Source organism: Paralichthys olivaceus, chromosome 18 (assembly GCF_024713975.1).
Source record: "Paralichthys olivaceus isolate ysfri-2021 chromosome 18, ASM2471397v2, whole genome shotgun sequence".
Taxonomy (NCBI): Eukaryota; Metazoa; Chordata; class Actinopteri; order Pleuronectiformes; family Paralichthyidae; genus Paralichthys; species Paralichthys olivaceus.
The window spans coordinates 6,862,485-6,879,474 of record NC_091110.1 but is presented as its reverse complement, the minus strand read 5'-3'; the positions used below and the strand labels follow the sequence as shown (position 1 = coordinate 6,879,474).

At 41.2% G+C, this 16,990-nt stretch overlaps 2 protein-coding genes across 3 annotated transcripts in view; one reads left to right on the top strand and one right to left on the bottom strand.

Annotated features, from left to right (window-relative positions):
* The window catches only part of fibcd1b (fibrinogen C domain containing 1b), a 111,649-nt gene that overhangs the window by 78,747 nt on the left and 15,912 nt on the right, over nucleotides 1–16,990 (top strand). The window lies entirely within an intron of this gene.
* LOC109632022 (eukaryotic translation initiation factor 4 gamma 1-like) lies at nucleotides 7,318–9,275 on the bottom strand. Its single transcript, XM_069513963.1, has 2 exons — nucleotides 8,717–9,275; nucleotides 7,318–8,587 (listed from the first exon to the last, which is right to left on the bottom strand). The coding sequence occupies exons 1-2, from the start codon at nucleotides 9,125–9,127 to the stop codon at nucleotides 7,439–7,441; spliced, it is 1,560 nt and encodes a 519-aa protein (XP_069370064.1). The 5' UTR covers nucleotides 9,128–9,275; the 3' UTR covers nucleotides 7,318–7,438.

Below are 16,990 nucleotides of genomic sequence, written 5' to 3'. Positions count from 1 at the left end.
CACAATTGATACTTGGAACCGATTTCCCTTCACCTGCATCAGTGGAGAAAATGTCTTGAGACTCTTACGCAGACAAAAGCCCCAGGCCCAGATGGCGTCTCACATTTCAGTCTGAAGGCCTGTGGTGGCCAACTGGCTCCCGACTTCACACAGATCTTCAACAGATCATTTCATCCGTGTGAAGGTTCTCTTCTGCTTCAAATGTTGCACAATCACACTGCTCCCTCGTAAACCGTATACCACAGGAGCAATTACTACAAATGCATTGTCCCTCACATCTGTGGTCCCCCCCCCGCCAAAAAAATATATTTGAAAAATGAGTGTTGGCCGAACGAAAGCACATCACAGACCCCCTGCCAGGACCCCTGCAGTTTGCCTACCAGGCAAACATATTGTTTAATGAAGCATTTATTATGGCTCTGCGCTCTATACTGCAACATTTCTACTGCCTGGAGAGTACTTTCTTTGTTCTTGTCCTGAAACCTCTCTGCTCAGTATACAGTCAACTCATGCAGTTCTCCACCTCTCCCGGTGCAGCACCAACTTCCTGAAAGGCAGGAAGCATCAGGAGTGACAGGGAGGGGGGCGACTTTCATCCATTTCTGGTATTCCCCAGGTTTCCCCCCACTGTGCATTCCTCTCACTGCTCTTTTCCCTGCGACACATATGACTAGACCTCTGGGGACAGAGATGGTAGTTTCTGAGACTGAGCTCCCCGTAGTACTTCTTTCACCAACTCAGCGACTGCCATGGAAACTTTCAGGTTTAGTCCAAGACATAAAAAAAAATCCCAGCAGCAGCAGTGTACTTCCTGTGCCAACTGAGGAAGTTCATCTTGACTTCTACACACTTATGGTTGGGTGTGTTCGCTGCTATTTTTATAAGCGAGTTCAGTTTGGCCACAAAACAGGAGCAGCCTACATCACCGGCACCAGCCTGACTACCCTCCGGGATGCGTACGCCGCCTGAATCAGCAAACACGGATGCCGTCCCCGTCAACCTTGGCCTAGAATTGTTTAACTCCTAGCTTGTGGCAGGTGCTTCAGATTAAAGGTCCACACGGGACTCTTCAGGACCCAACGTTCACAGTCTCCCGCAAGATTTACAGTCATTACTGCCCACTCCCACACATGTGCCATGCTGTTGCTGCCTTATCACATGAAATTGCTGATCACTGTCACCTTCAATACGTTTTTTTGTAGTGTAACTCCGTGCCCCCACCCTGCAGGGGGGTGAAATAAGACACATGTAGAGCTTATGGATTGTTTTAATCTCAAACAAAATGCTAATAAGGTTACTCAACTGTTAAATAAGCCAGCTGTAGAAGACGTGAACTGAAAATAAGCCTTATTAAATTCTTTTAATGCCTGAGGCAGTCGGAAAAGTGTATAAAAATGTTACGCATCAGATCCTTGTTTTTGGACTATTTATGTCATTTCTCATAGGAAGGGATGCAAACCAGCTGTAACATGGATATTTATTAAACTTTATGTATGTATTCAACTGCACTTTGGTTTAGAAAGACAGAAATGGAGAGGCAATCAGTAAACGACAAAAAACACTTAATTTGTATATACTTGTCTCTCTCATTTTCATATATAGACTTGTCCGGTTGCATTGATCTGCTTGGATTTCTGTAGCAACTTGTTTTATTCAGGTCACTGTGCACCCTAAAAAGCAGGTAGAAACAGTTCTTCCCAAAGAAAGATAACACGGTCCTATCATGTCTCCAAACAAAAGCTGCATTGAAACTACGTCATCTCCTTGTTGCAGGATTTTGCTTTAAAATAGAACCTGTGAACTTGTGGTTGCAACATGGGAAGTAACCGTTTTCCTGCTGTTCAAGTGTTTAGAGAAAACCGCTGCTAAGCAACAGTAAAATTGGTGCTTATGTTAACGTCATTGTCACTAGTTAGACGTCACAGAAGTGTTTAGCTACCAGACAGGAATGTAATGCAGGAGATCACAGCGGAAGAAGGTTTACATCAGAAGGTTTAGGTTTACGTCAGAAATAATGATATAATCGGGTAAGATTGAGATCAGAATGGATGAATAGTCATCCCACCAATTTTGGGAGGCTGTGGCCGTGGAGGTAAATAGGTTTATCCACCAGAATGTCGGTGGTTCAACTCCTGTGGCCGACATGCCAGAGCATCCCTGAACAAGATACTGAGCTCCAGTCAGGGTATAAATGATGTGCGATAGAATAGTAAAAGCACTGCATATAGTAGCACCATATGAATATGTGTGAATGGGTTAACATAACTTTTTTCTGATTTGTCAATAAGACTAAAAAACAATCCGTTTACCAATTCCTTTTTGCATGTTTGGACGAGGTTTAACTGTACTTTACTTGTATTGCTAGAATTTAAGTCAATTATCTGCATTGTAAACATTACACATGTTATGTGTTCATGTAAAAGGGAGCACCATGACTTTAAAGCAGTGACATTTGGGCAACATTCTCATTTGCAGAGATAGTGGAGTTTCGTATGGACAGTACACAGGACTCAGTTTGAAGGCAGAGTAACATTTAGCTCCCTGTATGACTGTGAGCATCTGTTATAAACTGCAGGCTATTACACATTATCAGTCTCATTGTTTTCGGGGCATACAGAGGCACGATAAGAGTCTTTTGTCCGAGCATGCAAACATACTTGATCAATATACTCAACATAACAGATTTAATAAAGAAAAAGAAACACCCAACAGGCAAAACAACAGAGACATCATATCTCTATTACTAACTTTCAGCCTTCCCAAATTACAGACAACAGAGATTTTAGAGATTCTCTTTTCACTGAAAGTGCCCAGGACATGTCTCATCATCACTTTTTGTGACAGTCCCCAGCAGCATGCGAAGGGGCCACAGTGTAATAAGACCCATGTGTCTTGACTGCTCTGAAGTTGTCCTCTCTCTGAAAAGTGCCTTGTTGTGATTCAACATTCTCCGACTGACTGCCTCATTAAAGATACACTTACAGCTGCCACTGACAAGAAATAGAAAGGCAAACCTTTATTTTCGCTCTCTGCTGTCTGCTCTCCTGCCTCTCACCAAAATTGAACACATTTCCTCAGAATATAGCTGCGTTAACCACTTCACATACCGCTCAACTTTAACAAGTGGGGCATATGCGAGTGCTATAATTGAGCTCTTTGCCTGCCCAAAGTATTGTAAGCTCATGTGATTACATGGGGGATTCAACCACAAAGACATTTGCGTGTTTGTGTGTGTTTGTTTGCGATTGAGTGTGCAGATGGGGTCCAGGCAGGGGAAATGACAGTAATTTGGAGATGGGCAAACTACAGGCTTTGTCAGTAATTCACCAGTGAGCGGCCACTTCACGAGAGAAAAACGTGGAAATATTAAAGCAAAGTTAAATATGATGTTACCATGGCCTATTGTAAGTAACGTCACAGATGCTCCCCAAGAGACGCTGAAAAAATACAGTGACAAACACAACCACAGATACACAGTAGGGGTGCATTATCATGGTATTTAGTCACACATCGCAAAAAAAGGGTGACAAATATGACTTTGCTCTCTGTTCATTTAACAACTTAAAAGAACAATTAACATTTAAGGTGTGAGTTTTCAACCAAAGTTACCTGTTAAATTGAAGAACAGTTTCTGTCGTTTCATCTTTAGTGTTTCTCTGTCATTATCCTGGCTGCGGTGGCTCGCCATTTTTTTTATTTTGTCCTGCCACAGATTTTTAAGGAACAAAAAGAATTTAGACTTCCTATGATAACGTTATAGATCTATTTGTTATTGTTTTGCTTTGTTGATTACTTGCATTACATGCTCGCTCTGCGTCACCCTCTATCATGCTCTCTGTATATCATCCATAAAGTTTTTACAATCCACGCAGACAGTCAGACCTCATAGTTTCAGCTGCAGCTGTGTGCATACCCACAAGTGGCATTCAGTGCAGCTTTCTCTCATATGTAAAAACACTTTCACTTTCTAGTCCATGTACCTGTCGCTAGAATCTGTCACGAGTGAGAGTGAATTGCATGAGTACGCAGGTGTGACTGCGCTACTGACACAGACTGAATCAATTCTCTGGTAAACAATGGTCTTAAGCGCTTACTGTGTTGAAAGTCTAACAGGCTAATAGAGGAGCGGAAAAAATGGATTCAAGTCACATGTATGGTAGTCTACCATACATGTGACTTGAATCCATTTTTTCCGCTCCTCTATTAGCCATGGCTTGCCCTGTCAACGGTGAACAAACAGCGGCTTTGATTTTACTACATTTCTTGATTGAATTTGCACAGTTATTACTTTAAAAAGTGACAGTGACAGCAACAGCAAAACTTAATTTTATACTAATATGTACCATAACATACTATTGGGGCCGATACTGATTACGGATCAACCGTGGTCCGTTACACCAAATACACAGGGTCAACCACTACCACTATTTTTGTTGTTTTTCTTCTGCTACTCTATTCCCTTCACTCTTTTTCTACTGCCAAGCATCTTCATATGTCTCAAATCATTGTGAAACGACACAGTCTGACAATTAACTCCCAGTCTGTACAAGTACTCAGAGCTTAGAGAAGCAGAAGGTGAGCCCATTCGTCTTTGGTCTGGAGAGAACACTGTCCACACACACAAGGACACATATACAATGGGACTGAGAGAAAAAGATGGGAGCGGGCCGCAAATGCTAAAAGAGAACATTTATTTCTTTTAATAAAATTATGTTCAGTCTGTAGATGTGAAAAGTAAAGTAACTGTAGCCTGAGAGGAGAAAAAGATGATAAAAACACAGTGATTGACCTGCCGCTGTTAGAAACTACTTTAAGGTTTCAATGTGGCCGATTCCTGTTGGATTTCTGCAACACTGTGTGCTGCACAGTCTCATTCTCTCCTCTGAAGGGCTTTGTGGGTACATACCACCCATACAGAGCAGGGTATTCAAAGATCCGCTGGCCACCGACATCTAAGAACATCAAAACCATTTTCTGCATTCGCACATTTTAAACATTTAGCAAAGCAGCCACATTGTACCCAGTTCCTCCATGTGTTTACCTTACGCAACAATTTCTCTATTTATTTATTTCTTTTTTATCATTTCATTCCTGCCCTAATCTTTCTCTTTCCCACGGACCCATGCACAAACACATCGTAACACACATTTATCCTCCACAGCTTGCCTGTACCACAATGCAGCATCCTGAGGCTTGTATTTATATTCTTGTCACACAGCAGAAAACCTAAAGAGGACTGTAGCTACAAAAGAGAGCACAAATCAAAGAACATCACAATTCCTGGGAGATTGACGGCCCATTTTGCCGCACATTGTGGGGGTTTTTTTCTACTTTTTTGTCTGTGCGCCCTCAGATTTGTGCGATTGAAATAAGCCAGGGAAGGTCAGCTTGACCATGAAAAGAATGGCCGAGACTTTGAATAAACATTCATCATACTCATGAGGGCTATTCATAAACCTCCCCCCACTTCCCTACCTTTATTATTTTTTCATAATTTGCATAACCCTGAAGACTGAGATTGAATTACACAAACCTGCGAGAAGAAAAAAAAATCCAAAGCAGACAGCAGCATCTGTTCAAACAGACGGGAGTGAAAAAATGGAGTTTAAACAATTGCTGTAGATGTGCTTTGACCCTGTTGATCTAAAAAAAATCTGACAAACACTCCAGTCATGTGTCGCTGCTTCTTCTCAATACCACTGACAGCAGCGGGGTCGAGGGTCAGTACCTTTCACCACTCAGAGACTAGTGGAGAGAGGGGGATGGAGTGCTGGTTGATTGTGCTTTATTACTCTGTTCTTGAGTTATAAATAGGTGATGCTTCTGTCTCATTTAAAGGCAGGACAGTATATTGTCATACCTTAAAGGTACAGTGTGTAGAATTTTGTGATATTTAGTGTTGAAATTTCATGTTGCAGTTGAACACCCCTCACCTCACCCTCCCCTTCTAAACATGAAAAAGAAACTGTGGTAGCTTTAATTGTCATAAAAACGCAAAAGGGGTTTAGTTTGTTTAGTCTGGACTAATGTAAATAACATGGCGGCCTCCGTAGAGAGGGTCCCCTCGATGTAAATATAAAGTATTTAAATATAAAGGGCCTTCTCTGGGGTAAAGAAAACAACTTTTCATACAATTTAGATGAAACGAACTAGTGAAAACATCATGAGGATTATTCTACATAAGATTTCTGCCAATAGTTCCCTTTCACGTAAATCTTACACACTTGACCTTTAAAGACCAGTTCAAAGGTCTTAAAATGTGAGTAATACTCAATAATACGTACAGGAGTAATCAGCAGACTAAATTATTGTATGATCACTCTGTCTTCATTACTACATTATTACATGAACATCTGGAGTCATTACTACATTATGACATCATTACTACAACACTATAGTCAAACGTTTGGTATTTGAAGCATTTTTATTTGTTACTTATAAACAGTTCACTCTCTTTTATCATTATTAAACATAATTTCTAACTATCTAACCCCCCTTTTTTATTCTTGATGTAGTTTTTACTAGACTTTTATCGTATTATATGGATTTTTCATTTAGTTTGTTTCACCTGAATTTTATGACATGAATAAGTCCCAAATTGTTTTTATTTCTTTATTTGTACTGCTTTTGAACACCAAGTGGAATACTTTTTAATGGTAGAACAGGTAACTTGGGTTCCACATAAACTTCTTACTTCCACAAGTATAAAGCGAGGAAGACAGTGCAGACGAGCATTTGACTTAAGATTATGACACAACAGACCATGAGGAAAGTAGTCATGGTGTTCTCTCCACAGCAGCACCCTGTCTTCAACACAATAGTAGGTGCTTGCACTTGTCCCATCAGATGTTGTCCAGCCTCATGAGGGGGCTTCATCATCAATGGGAGGGTGACTGTAGTCCACCAGAATGAGCATTCGTTCCACCCAGGTTTGTGGCATGGTGGTGTAGACTCTGGAAATGAGCTTCGATTAGCAGTGAAGCTAAACAAAGGTTTTTATTTGTTTTAATTGTTCATTTGCTTTTGCTTGCAGTTGTTTTCTTATGTCTGTCTCATCAACACACTGTCGATATAAAATGTGTTGAATACATAAAGTTTCATTGATTGATTGAATAGTTATAACCACAATGTAAGCAGTTGTGGGTCAGACCACATCTACATTTTGCCACACACCTGTAGGGTTTCATGACTGCATCTTGCACAATTAAGATGCTATTGTGTTCAAATCTGTCCACAAATAGAAAAAACTATAAATAATAATAAAAATGTTCATGATATGCAGCCAATTCATTTCTAGATGAAGTTTATTAAAAGTTTCACAGAACAAAACATACATCCAGGAATACGCAACAAACAATCATTTTGATTGTTAAACTAACAGGTTGGGGTAAGTATTGAGTTAGGTCCAGAGGAATGGCATTGGTTGGGGGGTGGATCCTCAGCACACCAGTCGGTTAAGGAGATGGGAGCAACAGGATGCTTCCAAACAGCTCATCAGTGGAGATTCACCCTTGTGTGGCACAGGGTCGATGACCTCACCGAGGTGTGCTACAGGGTCGATGACCTCAGCCAGGTGTGACACAGGGTTGATGACCTCAGCCAGGTGTGGCACAGGGTTGATGACCTCAGCGAGGCAGCGCCAGATGTTCGGCACCTCTGCGTCAATGTAGACAGCCGTCTCCACTATGTCCTGCAGCCCTTTCACGATCTGCTCCGCTGGCAGGACTCCGGCTTCGTGCAACCGGCGCAGCAACAGGCCCATCTTCCTCCGAGAGTCACTGCTGCTCTCAAACGTCAAGTCCACAGCAGAGCAGACAAACACATGGAGGAGTGAGGGGCTCATTTGCTCTGCCACACAGCTCATGGCTTCTTCTAAGTTGCCATTTGTAAGGTAATTGACAATTACCATCTCTGAAAAGGTTTCACTGTCCTCTGTTATGTCCAAATGTAACTGTGGCTCTTCATCCACAGTGGGCTCACAGTGTGGCTGCTCTTTCAAGGACGCAACAGGCCTATAGTCAGTGGGCTTCCTTGGTTGTGGCATTAGGTGGAACTTTTCCTTCTCTTGGGGAGTGGAGACTGATGCTTTATCCTCGGTCTTAGGAACTCTGCCACCAGTCAGCCCGAGGAATTTTGTCTTGGGGTCTGTTGCTTTCTTCAGCATCAGAGAAATCCTGGAGGATGTCTTTTCATCCATGGCAATAACATCCATCTGGTCATAGTGTGAGTTCATGACCTTCTCGGCAGTTACTGTCTCCAGATTCATGCCGATAATCTGGAGGAGCTCACACAGGCACTCAAGAGACTCTTCATCTTGGATCTTCAGGAGATCCGTGATGCAGCTGTGCATTGCAGCCTCGCTCAAAATGCGAGCGAGAAAGAGCTCCCCGATAAATTTGATTGTACCAATGGAGCGACGAAGTGAGGCGTCATCCAGCTCTTTCTTCATCTGCTCCAATCCCCTCTCACTCTTCTCATCAGTGTTACCTTTGCCAAAGATGTCTTCGTACTCTGCGCGGCAGCGTCTGGCGAGCAAAATATTGAAGTTGACAGAAGTTGTTGAGTCAACTGTGGGTTGGAACTGGACCTGAGGAGAAGAAAACATAAGAAAACCTTGTTAAGACTAATTCAACTCACATGTGGTGGAAAACATTGTTGTTTGTATTTTAATATATACAGTGTAAGATGATTGCAGTGTCATAGATGCGTGACCTACCTTTGGGAGGCTGCTGCACATCCTGGCATAGAGCTTTGCAGAGTCACCCATAACGGCACTCTCAAAGAGGAGGTTGACAACTTCTTGCAATTCCTCCACTGTGTTCAGCCACAGTTTCTTCAGCTGCCTCACTGAGGAGTGGAACGTTTCAGGAGTCAGGCTGCTCAGGATACTTTTAACAGCCCTGATGAGCTCCTTGTTCTTGAGTTGCTCATCTATCTCAGAGGGACATCCAAAAGTGGCCTTGACAGGCTTGCTTGGAGTCTGTTTCTTGCTCCTGAGGTTAGATGAAGCCACGGCGCTCTCCTTCCTTGAGGAGACTGAGGGCTTCACAAAAACCCTAGGATCCCTTTGGTGGATACTTCCCTTCACTGTGTGGGACAGAGGAAACTTCTTGGTGGAATCTGCCATGTTTTTTATTTCTTTTAAGATCTTTTTGTTGTGTAGAATTAAGTAAATGCTAACAACAAGCTGCGTCGAAAATACAAGTTAAACTGAGCAAGATGTGTGTTGAGTAAACAAAGTGAACCAAGCCAAGTGAGCCACATAGACCAAGTGAGGTGTGATGAGGATTGATGTAAAGAGATGACATCAAAGTCATAGTCATGGCAAGCTCTCTGGTAACTCTTTGTCTTTGATGCTATGATGTGACCCAAAACGATGTGCGGGGGGGGGGGGGGGGGGGGGGGGGGCTGAGTGTGTGTGTGTGTGTGTGGGGGTTATAATACATATTTCCCAAAAATTCAAAATTATGTTTTTAAATAATCATAACATTTAAAAATGTATATTGTGGGTGTGTTTACTTTAATATAAAGGCTTAGCTGCCAGTGTTAAGTTTCCTTCAGCTGCTGGCTGTGAGCATCTCTAAATCAATAAATACATTGAAACAATATTACTCACATTTAAAGACCAGTTCAAAGGTCTTAAAATGTGAGTAATACTCAATAATACGTACAGGAGTAATCAGCAGACTAAATTATTGTATGATCACTCTGTCTTCATTACTACATTATTACATGAACATCTGGAGTCATTACTACATTATGACATCATTACTACAACACTATAGTCAAACGTTTGGTATTTGAAGCATTTTTATTTGTTACTTATAAACAGTTCACTCTTTTTTATCATTATTAAACATAATTTCTAACTATCTAACCCCCCTTTTTTATTCTTGATGTAGTTTTTACTAGACTTTTATCGTATTATATGGATTTTTCATTTAGTTTGTTTCACCTGAATTTTACGACATGAATAAGTCCCAAATTGTTGGGGGGGTTGGTTTTTAAATAATCAAGCATTTAAGAGAGATAGAAATGAAGGGCATTTCAAAATACTGGAGTGAAGGGTGCAGACAACGTTAGCCAGGGTTTGTTGAGATTAAGTCAGTGTACGCTGGAGAAAGAGAAGAAGTCAAGGAGGGAGAAAATCCAGGAAGCTGCTATGAGAGGAAGCGATGCCTAAATGGAAGCATGGAGTGAAAGAAGGGCTAAAGCTGAAAAATTAATGTAAAAAATGTTACATTTGATATTTTTATACCACTGTATGAATGCGCATCCTCTCCAAGAGTATTGTATTTGATGCACTGGTACATGTGAGTGCAAGCCTAAGTGAGCACAAGCTTATAAACATGCACAGCCACAAACTCGCATAAGAGGCAGATTTGGTGTCGAGTCAATAACGGCTGCTACCTCGCAGGAAGGTCACAGCTCGGAGAAACTCTCCAGAAGGCTCAACACAGTCTCCACTCTGAACTCTCTCTGTTCCCGTTAGAGGGAATAAATAGCCTCATTATTCCGCCAGACGCTCGCCATACATCCCTGTGTGTCGCCTCCATTGTTTCTCAAAAAACTTGTCGTTTTGTCTCCTTCTCGACAAAAAAAGGTTACTCTACCATATTGTAAGAATTACAGGACATTTTAAATTGTTTGCACAATATAATTTGCCACCTGTCGACTGTACAGCACAGAACTGGTCCTTGTGATGCTTTGTTCTGCCTGAGGAAGCCAATAGAACATTCAAGTCAGTGTGCTGTTTGCAAAGGTGACACCACAGCCCCCAGACTCTACCAGAGAAACAAGTTGTCAGTTTGCATATCCTTCAACATATCAGTGCGCTCTTTTAACACAACTGGGAGGTAGCTAGCTGGTCTCCTTTTTTTACAACCCATTAACCAATCACATCTTCATGTCAACACTGTATTTGCAATGCGGTGATAGAACTGCTCTTGATGCTCAGAATATTATCTTATAAGCCTGATGTGACTTCCAGACATTGTTAAACAACCAACGATTATTCTTCTATTGAACTCATTCATACATATAAGACATAATATAAGAAATAACCCGAAGGTCTTTCTTTCTTTTTTGAATAACTTAAGATAAGAAAGGATAAGATATGATATGATATAATCATTCTTTTTAAGTGCCACAATGGCAAATTTGCCATGTTACAACCATAGGTTACAACAGCAAAGAGGACAGTCAAAATATAGACATCGGTTAAGTGATAAGAAGTTACAATTTAATATATATCCAAGATAAAAAAACATAAAAATCAAAATATAATAGAAATAATGTATAGATTGTAAACAGAGGATTTACAATGTGAGAATAAATACAGTGAGACTAATTGCACATTAATTGAATTGCAGAGAAAGCAATGAATAATGCACGGCTAAAAGAGTTTGAAATGCAGTCTAGAGTTGCATGTGGTCGGATATATGTGTGTGTATATATATACACATATATATGTATATATAATTATATATATATGTGTGTATATATAGTTGTTTGTGTCTGTAAACCACTTAGGACGACTTATTCACTGAGAACAATGTGTTTTCAGAAATACTGGAATTCCATATGTGTAAACCTTTTACAACCCAGTTGCTTCATGTTGGAGTAAAGATAAAACTGCCTATTGTGATCAACTAGAAATGACCCTGACATCAGGAAAACAGTTGTTTTTTATGTCTCGTGCGTCTCTTTACAGTTGGTATCTGCCCACATATTGTGCCCATGTGGCTCATCCTGCCTGTTGGCTTTGTACCCTGCAGATGTCCTCCCTCCAGTCGTACTGCCTGATAATTATCATCGAGAAAACCATTTCACGAGATAGAACAACCACAGTAATTTGCTACAGCTATGTGTAATTCTTCACTATGAGACAGTGTACAGAGTGTTTCATTTAATTGCTGCCATAATAACTGGCTCCACATGAAAAGGCCTTTATGGAGCTTACGCATTGTATTGGTCCCTGACTTCACTTAATGCTGTCAGACACCTTGGGAAGGGACGATACAATGCAGCAGAGATGTACATGCTGTAAATGATGTTGGTCTGAGGTCAGTGACAAGTGTTCCTTGTTGTGGGTGTGTGGGTGCTTTACAATGGCTCATTGGGCCAGATTTACTGTGTGCTCACTGAAATGACTTGCTTCAATATCTTTGTCACACAATGAATCATTTCCTTTCAATTACTGTCATAGATTTGCCCTCTAAATATATAAGATACATACTGCCTACTGATACTTTGACCACAAGTGCAGAGTAAATACGTGCCCAACTGGCTAGAGCGCCACAACCTCCTGCTTTATACTGCTCACTTAAAGACTCCTTATGGTATATGGCATTTGAAGTGTGAGAACATGTGCATTTAAGTGAATTAAATATGTTAAATAAAGTGCCAGTGCAAGCCACAGGGTGCGAGGGGAACTGATGGAGTCACGTGTGGAGCAGATTTACAGAAATACATGACATGATTCCATATCACATGATGAAAAAAGAAATATAAACTACAATCCCCAGCAATCTATTATTTAGAGCCCATGTAAGTGTTTTCAGTTAAAGCTCCTCCAATGCTCCATTCATATCCAATTAATTATTCAGGAGTGTGATTCCTTCTCAGTGGGTCCGACACACAGTTGTTGACTGTCCAGGGATGCAGTCAGCTGGCCAGCTGAGGCTTTGCCAATCAGCCCCAGTGCTGACACAATGATGCCTCAGCCTCCATGTTCTGCCTCTGCTTTATTCAGGAGGGTATGCTGCCTCTGATTGGTGCGACTGTACCCTGGCAGACACTTCATCTGCACTAGATTGCACCGCTGGAGTGGAGATAGGTGCAATTTGCAGCAATTCTGTCGGTAATTTCGATATGTATGAGGACTAGAGCAATTCATAGCCCTCTCCACAAGGCCCAGGTGCTTCATTTGATGCCTCTCATCACAAGCCCACAGGTGTATTCCTCCCTCTCCCTTCTCGGTGCTGGTGATGAAGTACGGTTTGGCTCCTGCTGCAGAAAAAGGGAAAAAAAAGGGTGATTTTATTGTCCAGGAGATGTAAAAATTAATGAGCGGAGTCTTCTCTTACAGGAATGTTGAATGAGTACAGATGGGGTGATTGAAAATTTGATTAAAGAATGATTGAATGGATCAACTTGCGACAGCAACAGAACATCTTTTAAGCCACGGACCTCACCACATTATACCCTTTCTATTTTGTTTCATGCAATAATTCATTTCATCATTCTGAAGGGATTTTTAATTCAAAAATACACAACACATTTCCATTACACTGTACATAAAAGTGCCACATTGTTCATTGTTCATGCCTGGTCAGACATCAGACAACAGAACAACACATAGTTTAACTATTCATAATTTTATAGCCGCCTCAACTCCTCTGAGCTAAGATAAGGACGCGTTTCTGCTCGATGACATCCGCTGCTGAACTGCTGCTGCATTGAGAATTAGACTGTAACTAAGGGGGTAAGGCAGCGTGTTCCTCTCACTGAATTAAACATATGTCTGATGCTACTTTACAGTTTGTATGGGTTATTACCTCTCTGGAAAGCTCTCCACAGACATTTTCTCCTCATTCAGCTCTTCAGTTCAGGCTTGGCAACAATCATGCACCCATAGGTAACATAATTACTTTTGCCTATTTGTTTAATTACTGTAATCTTCTTATTCAGCCTAATTTTTCTCCATAGGTCAGGGCTTTTGTGCAGTGGCGGATCCAGGGGCAGGTCCAGGGGAGCGGGGCGGATAAAGTCGTCACTTAGCAACAATTTAAACAATACTAATGGCAAATGTGGCACTTTATTAAGAATTTGTATTTTCCAGACTTTGTTTAAGTACACAATGTGCTGTACATTTTTAGAAATACAGTATATTCAGGGATATGTGGATTTTTCTCAAAGCTGTGTAGAGCTAAACAAGGAATGACTTTAATGTTCACTTCATTGAATCAGGAATTGTGTTTCGGTTTTATCGTCCCCTCTGTGTAAATAGTGGCCCCTTTATGGCCCCTGATTTAGAAACATACTAGATCTGTCAGTGCTTTGGTGGATATCTTTAGGAGAGTAAAAGGTGGTATGACAATATCAATATTTGAAGGAGAGTGTGATGACTTTTTAAAAATCATAAAATTCTTATGATGTCAGTTGCTCAATTAGCCCTGAACTCTTAGCAACCTCATTACAAGAAAATACCACTGGAGGGTCTGAGGATTCATGGCCCCATTGGATGCAATCCAAGCTCCTCATTACTTTGACCCTGGAATCAGAAAGGGGGGGCTTAACAAGACCATCGCACTGCCCTTGCCCAGCTTTAATGTTGTCATGTGCCCATGATCAAAGTCCTCATGGCATCTCAGTTTTCTATTACATGCTCATCGTGCCATGCGCTCCACGCTGACTCGCTCCCCATGTTTCACCTCACTGTCAGTGTCTTTCCTGCTCATCTCACACATTCTCTCTGCACAGGTAGATTTGCTGCTCAGCATTCCTTTTTTATGCATTTCACATTTTTACCATTTTACCCCCTAGGACTCAACCCATCTGGACAGATTAGGAGGTCCATGGCAGAGGCCTTTACAGGCTCTCTTGATTTCTCCCAGGACTCAGCCCGGCAACAAATTCAGTTCAGTCTAGTCAGGCTTGGGCTGGGTGTAGTTCTACTGCAGCGGATGTCAGATCTGTGTGGTAAAATGTCTGATGCCCAAGTGGATCCAAGTTCGCTATCAGCCTGGTTCATGCTCTGCATCATAATGAGTGAAAGGGGCAAAAGTGAATATCCCAGGAAAGACACTATTAACTATGAAGTGGAGCTAAAGGAAAGTCACTAGCTGATTAGTACTGGAGCTGATGATCCATCCAATAGTTGGGAAGACATTTGTTACACCACAAATGTCAACCTCATGGTGGGACTAGAGGAAAGGGCAAGTCCGTATAGTTCATCTCCTGGAGTTCTTGGTTCCCTTTAAGATTAGTGACCGTATTGATGCATGTTGGGTTTCTGGTCAGGTCCAAGTTGTACACTGTATGTGCTAAATGGTAAAGGCTCTGTATTGAAATAGCAGTTTTCTAGTCTTGGTGACCACCCATACTGCTTTACACTACATTTTTGCTATCCCCTTATTCACACACATACACACACATTCATACAGTACATCTATGTGCAGCACTTTTTCTATCACACATCATTCATGCACTGCTGGCGCAGCCGTCAGAGGCAATTTGGCCCAGTATCTTGCCCAAGGACACTTCAGCACAAGGAATGAAAAACCTAACCTGGTTAGAGGACAACCCGCTCTACCTCCTGAGCCATACCTTTACTGAGGCCCTTTGTTAATACTGAGTTGATAATTTTTCATGCTAATTTATTTAATCTCTAAAATAATTCTGTCATCTACTGCATAAACCTAAAGCCTTGTGACTGAGGGACTGCTGCATACCTAGTGTCTCTTGCCAGTCCTTCCCATCAAGATGGGGCCGCTCCGCTCATTTTGTTTTACCTGAGAGCACCTCTAAATATTAATATGGTCTTCTCCATGAATTACAGCCTCCCAGGCCTGCCAACTCTCTCAGCATTTATCTACCTGGCTCTCTTTCGCTCTTCCACTTTCTTACCTTGTGTCTCGATCGCCGCACTTCACTCAGTCTTTCCACCCCAAAGGTTAATTTCTGATGATATCGGATGTGATGGCTTGTTGGCTCTCATTCTCCTCTCTCGTGCCTTTTATGACTCTAATCCTGCCACTTGAGCTAAATCCCCTCCTTTATTTTGCGTGGTGGATGATATTTGGAAGTATTATACTGCAGTTCCATAGAGACGTGAAGTTGAAAGCAAACCTGACATCTTATATTGACATCTCTCTGATCCATCTAGCATTAGATTCATTAATCTTATGTGACGCTAACCGAAATTGAAATCTGCACATCTTCCAAGGTTCACATTTGTTGTGTCACCCGTGTCTCACCTGCTCTTCTTATCATTATCAAATGAATTTAGTTGGAGTGGGACAAACAAGCTATAACTTGCCTGAGAGTTGAGCAGCAGTTTCTTCCTGTCATGTCACTGCTTTTGAAGAGCATCTGAAGTAGAACAATAACATAATATTCAACACACTTACACACACACATGCTGTCATTGAAGCATGTTCAAAAAGACTCTAATTATGAGGTGCACTAGTGAAGTGCTTGGAGAAATCAAAGCTTGGAGGAAGTGTTTAAACATGCTCTATGACAACACCAAGTGCCAACAAATGCAGCGCTCATTTGAGCAACTCTCCTTTCAAAATCACCCACTCAGAATAATATCATTAGAAAAGATCTAACTACATATTTGCACCTGGAAAATATGAAAACAAAAATCTTTTTTATTTATTTTTGTATCCACGAGTATCCCATCATTATACACTTGTGCCTTCAAAATGCATAATTAACTTAGCTAAACAATTTTGAACACGTAACTCCAGTATTATTACCATCAGTAATCACTGTCAACTGCATAGTGATAGCAGACACTTTGACTTCCTCTTCTGTGCTCAATTATGTCTGCATGAATTATTCTTAGAGCTAAAGCAATGTTTTATGCATAGTTTATTATAACGGGACCTCAATACATGAGGAATTTCTTTGGATCTTAACAGTGAAACAATGCATCTCATTGTGAGAGGGAAGAAAATACAGAGGACGTGGGTGATGAAGTTACATAATTATGACACATTTTCAGTTTAAGTGTCAATGTGTGTTTGTGTACTTGTACTTATATGTTTGTAAGGACCAATTTGGCTATAGAGCTTATGGTGTGTGGACATTTTGGGAACGGGAGGAGATTTTGACCGCTCCTCACTTTTTAACCATTAAGACTAAACTATAGGGTTAGAATTAGGTTTATTATAGGGTTGGGCATTTACATGTGATTGTTAAGGTTAGGGTAAGTGGCGAATGCATTAAGTTGAGGTAGTTTTGATACTTCTTTAGGACC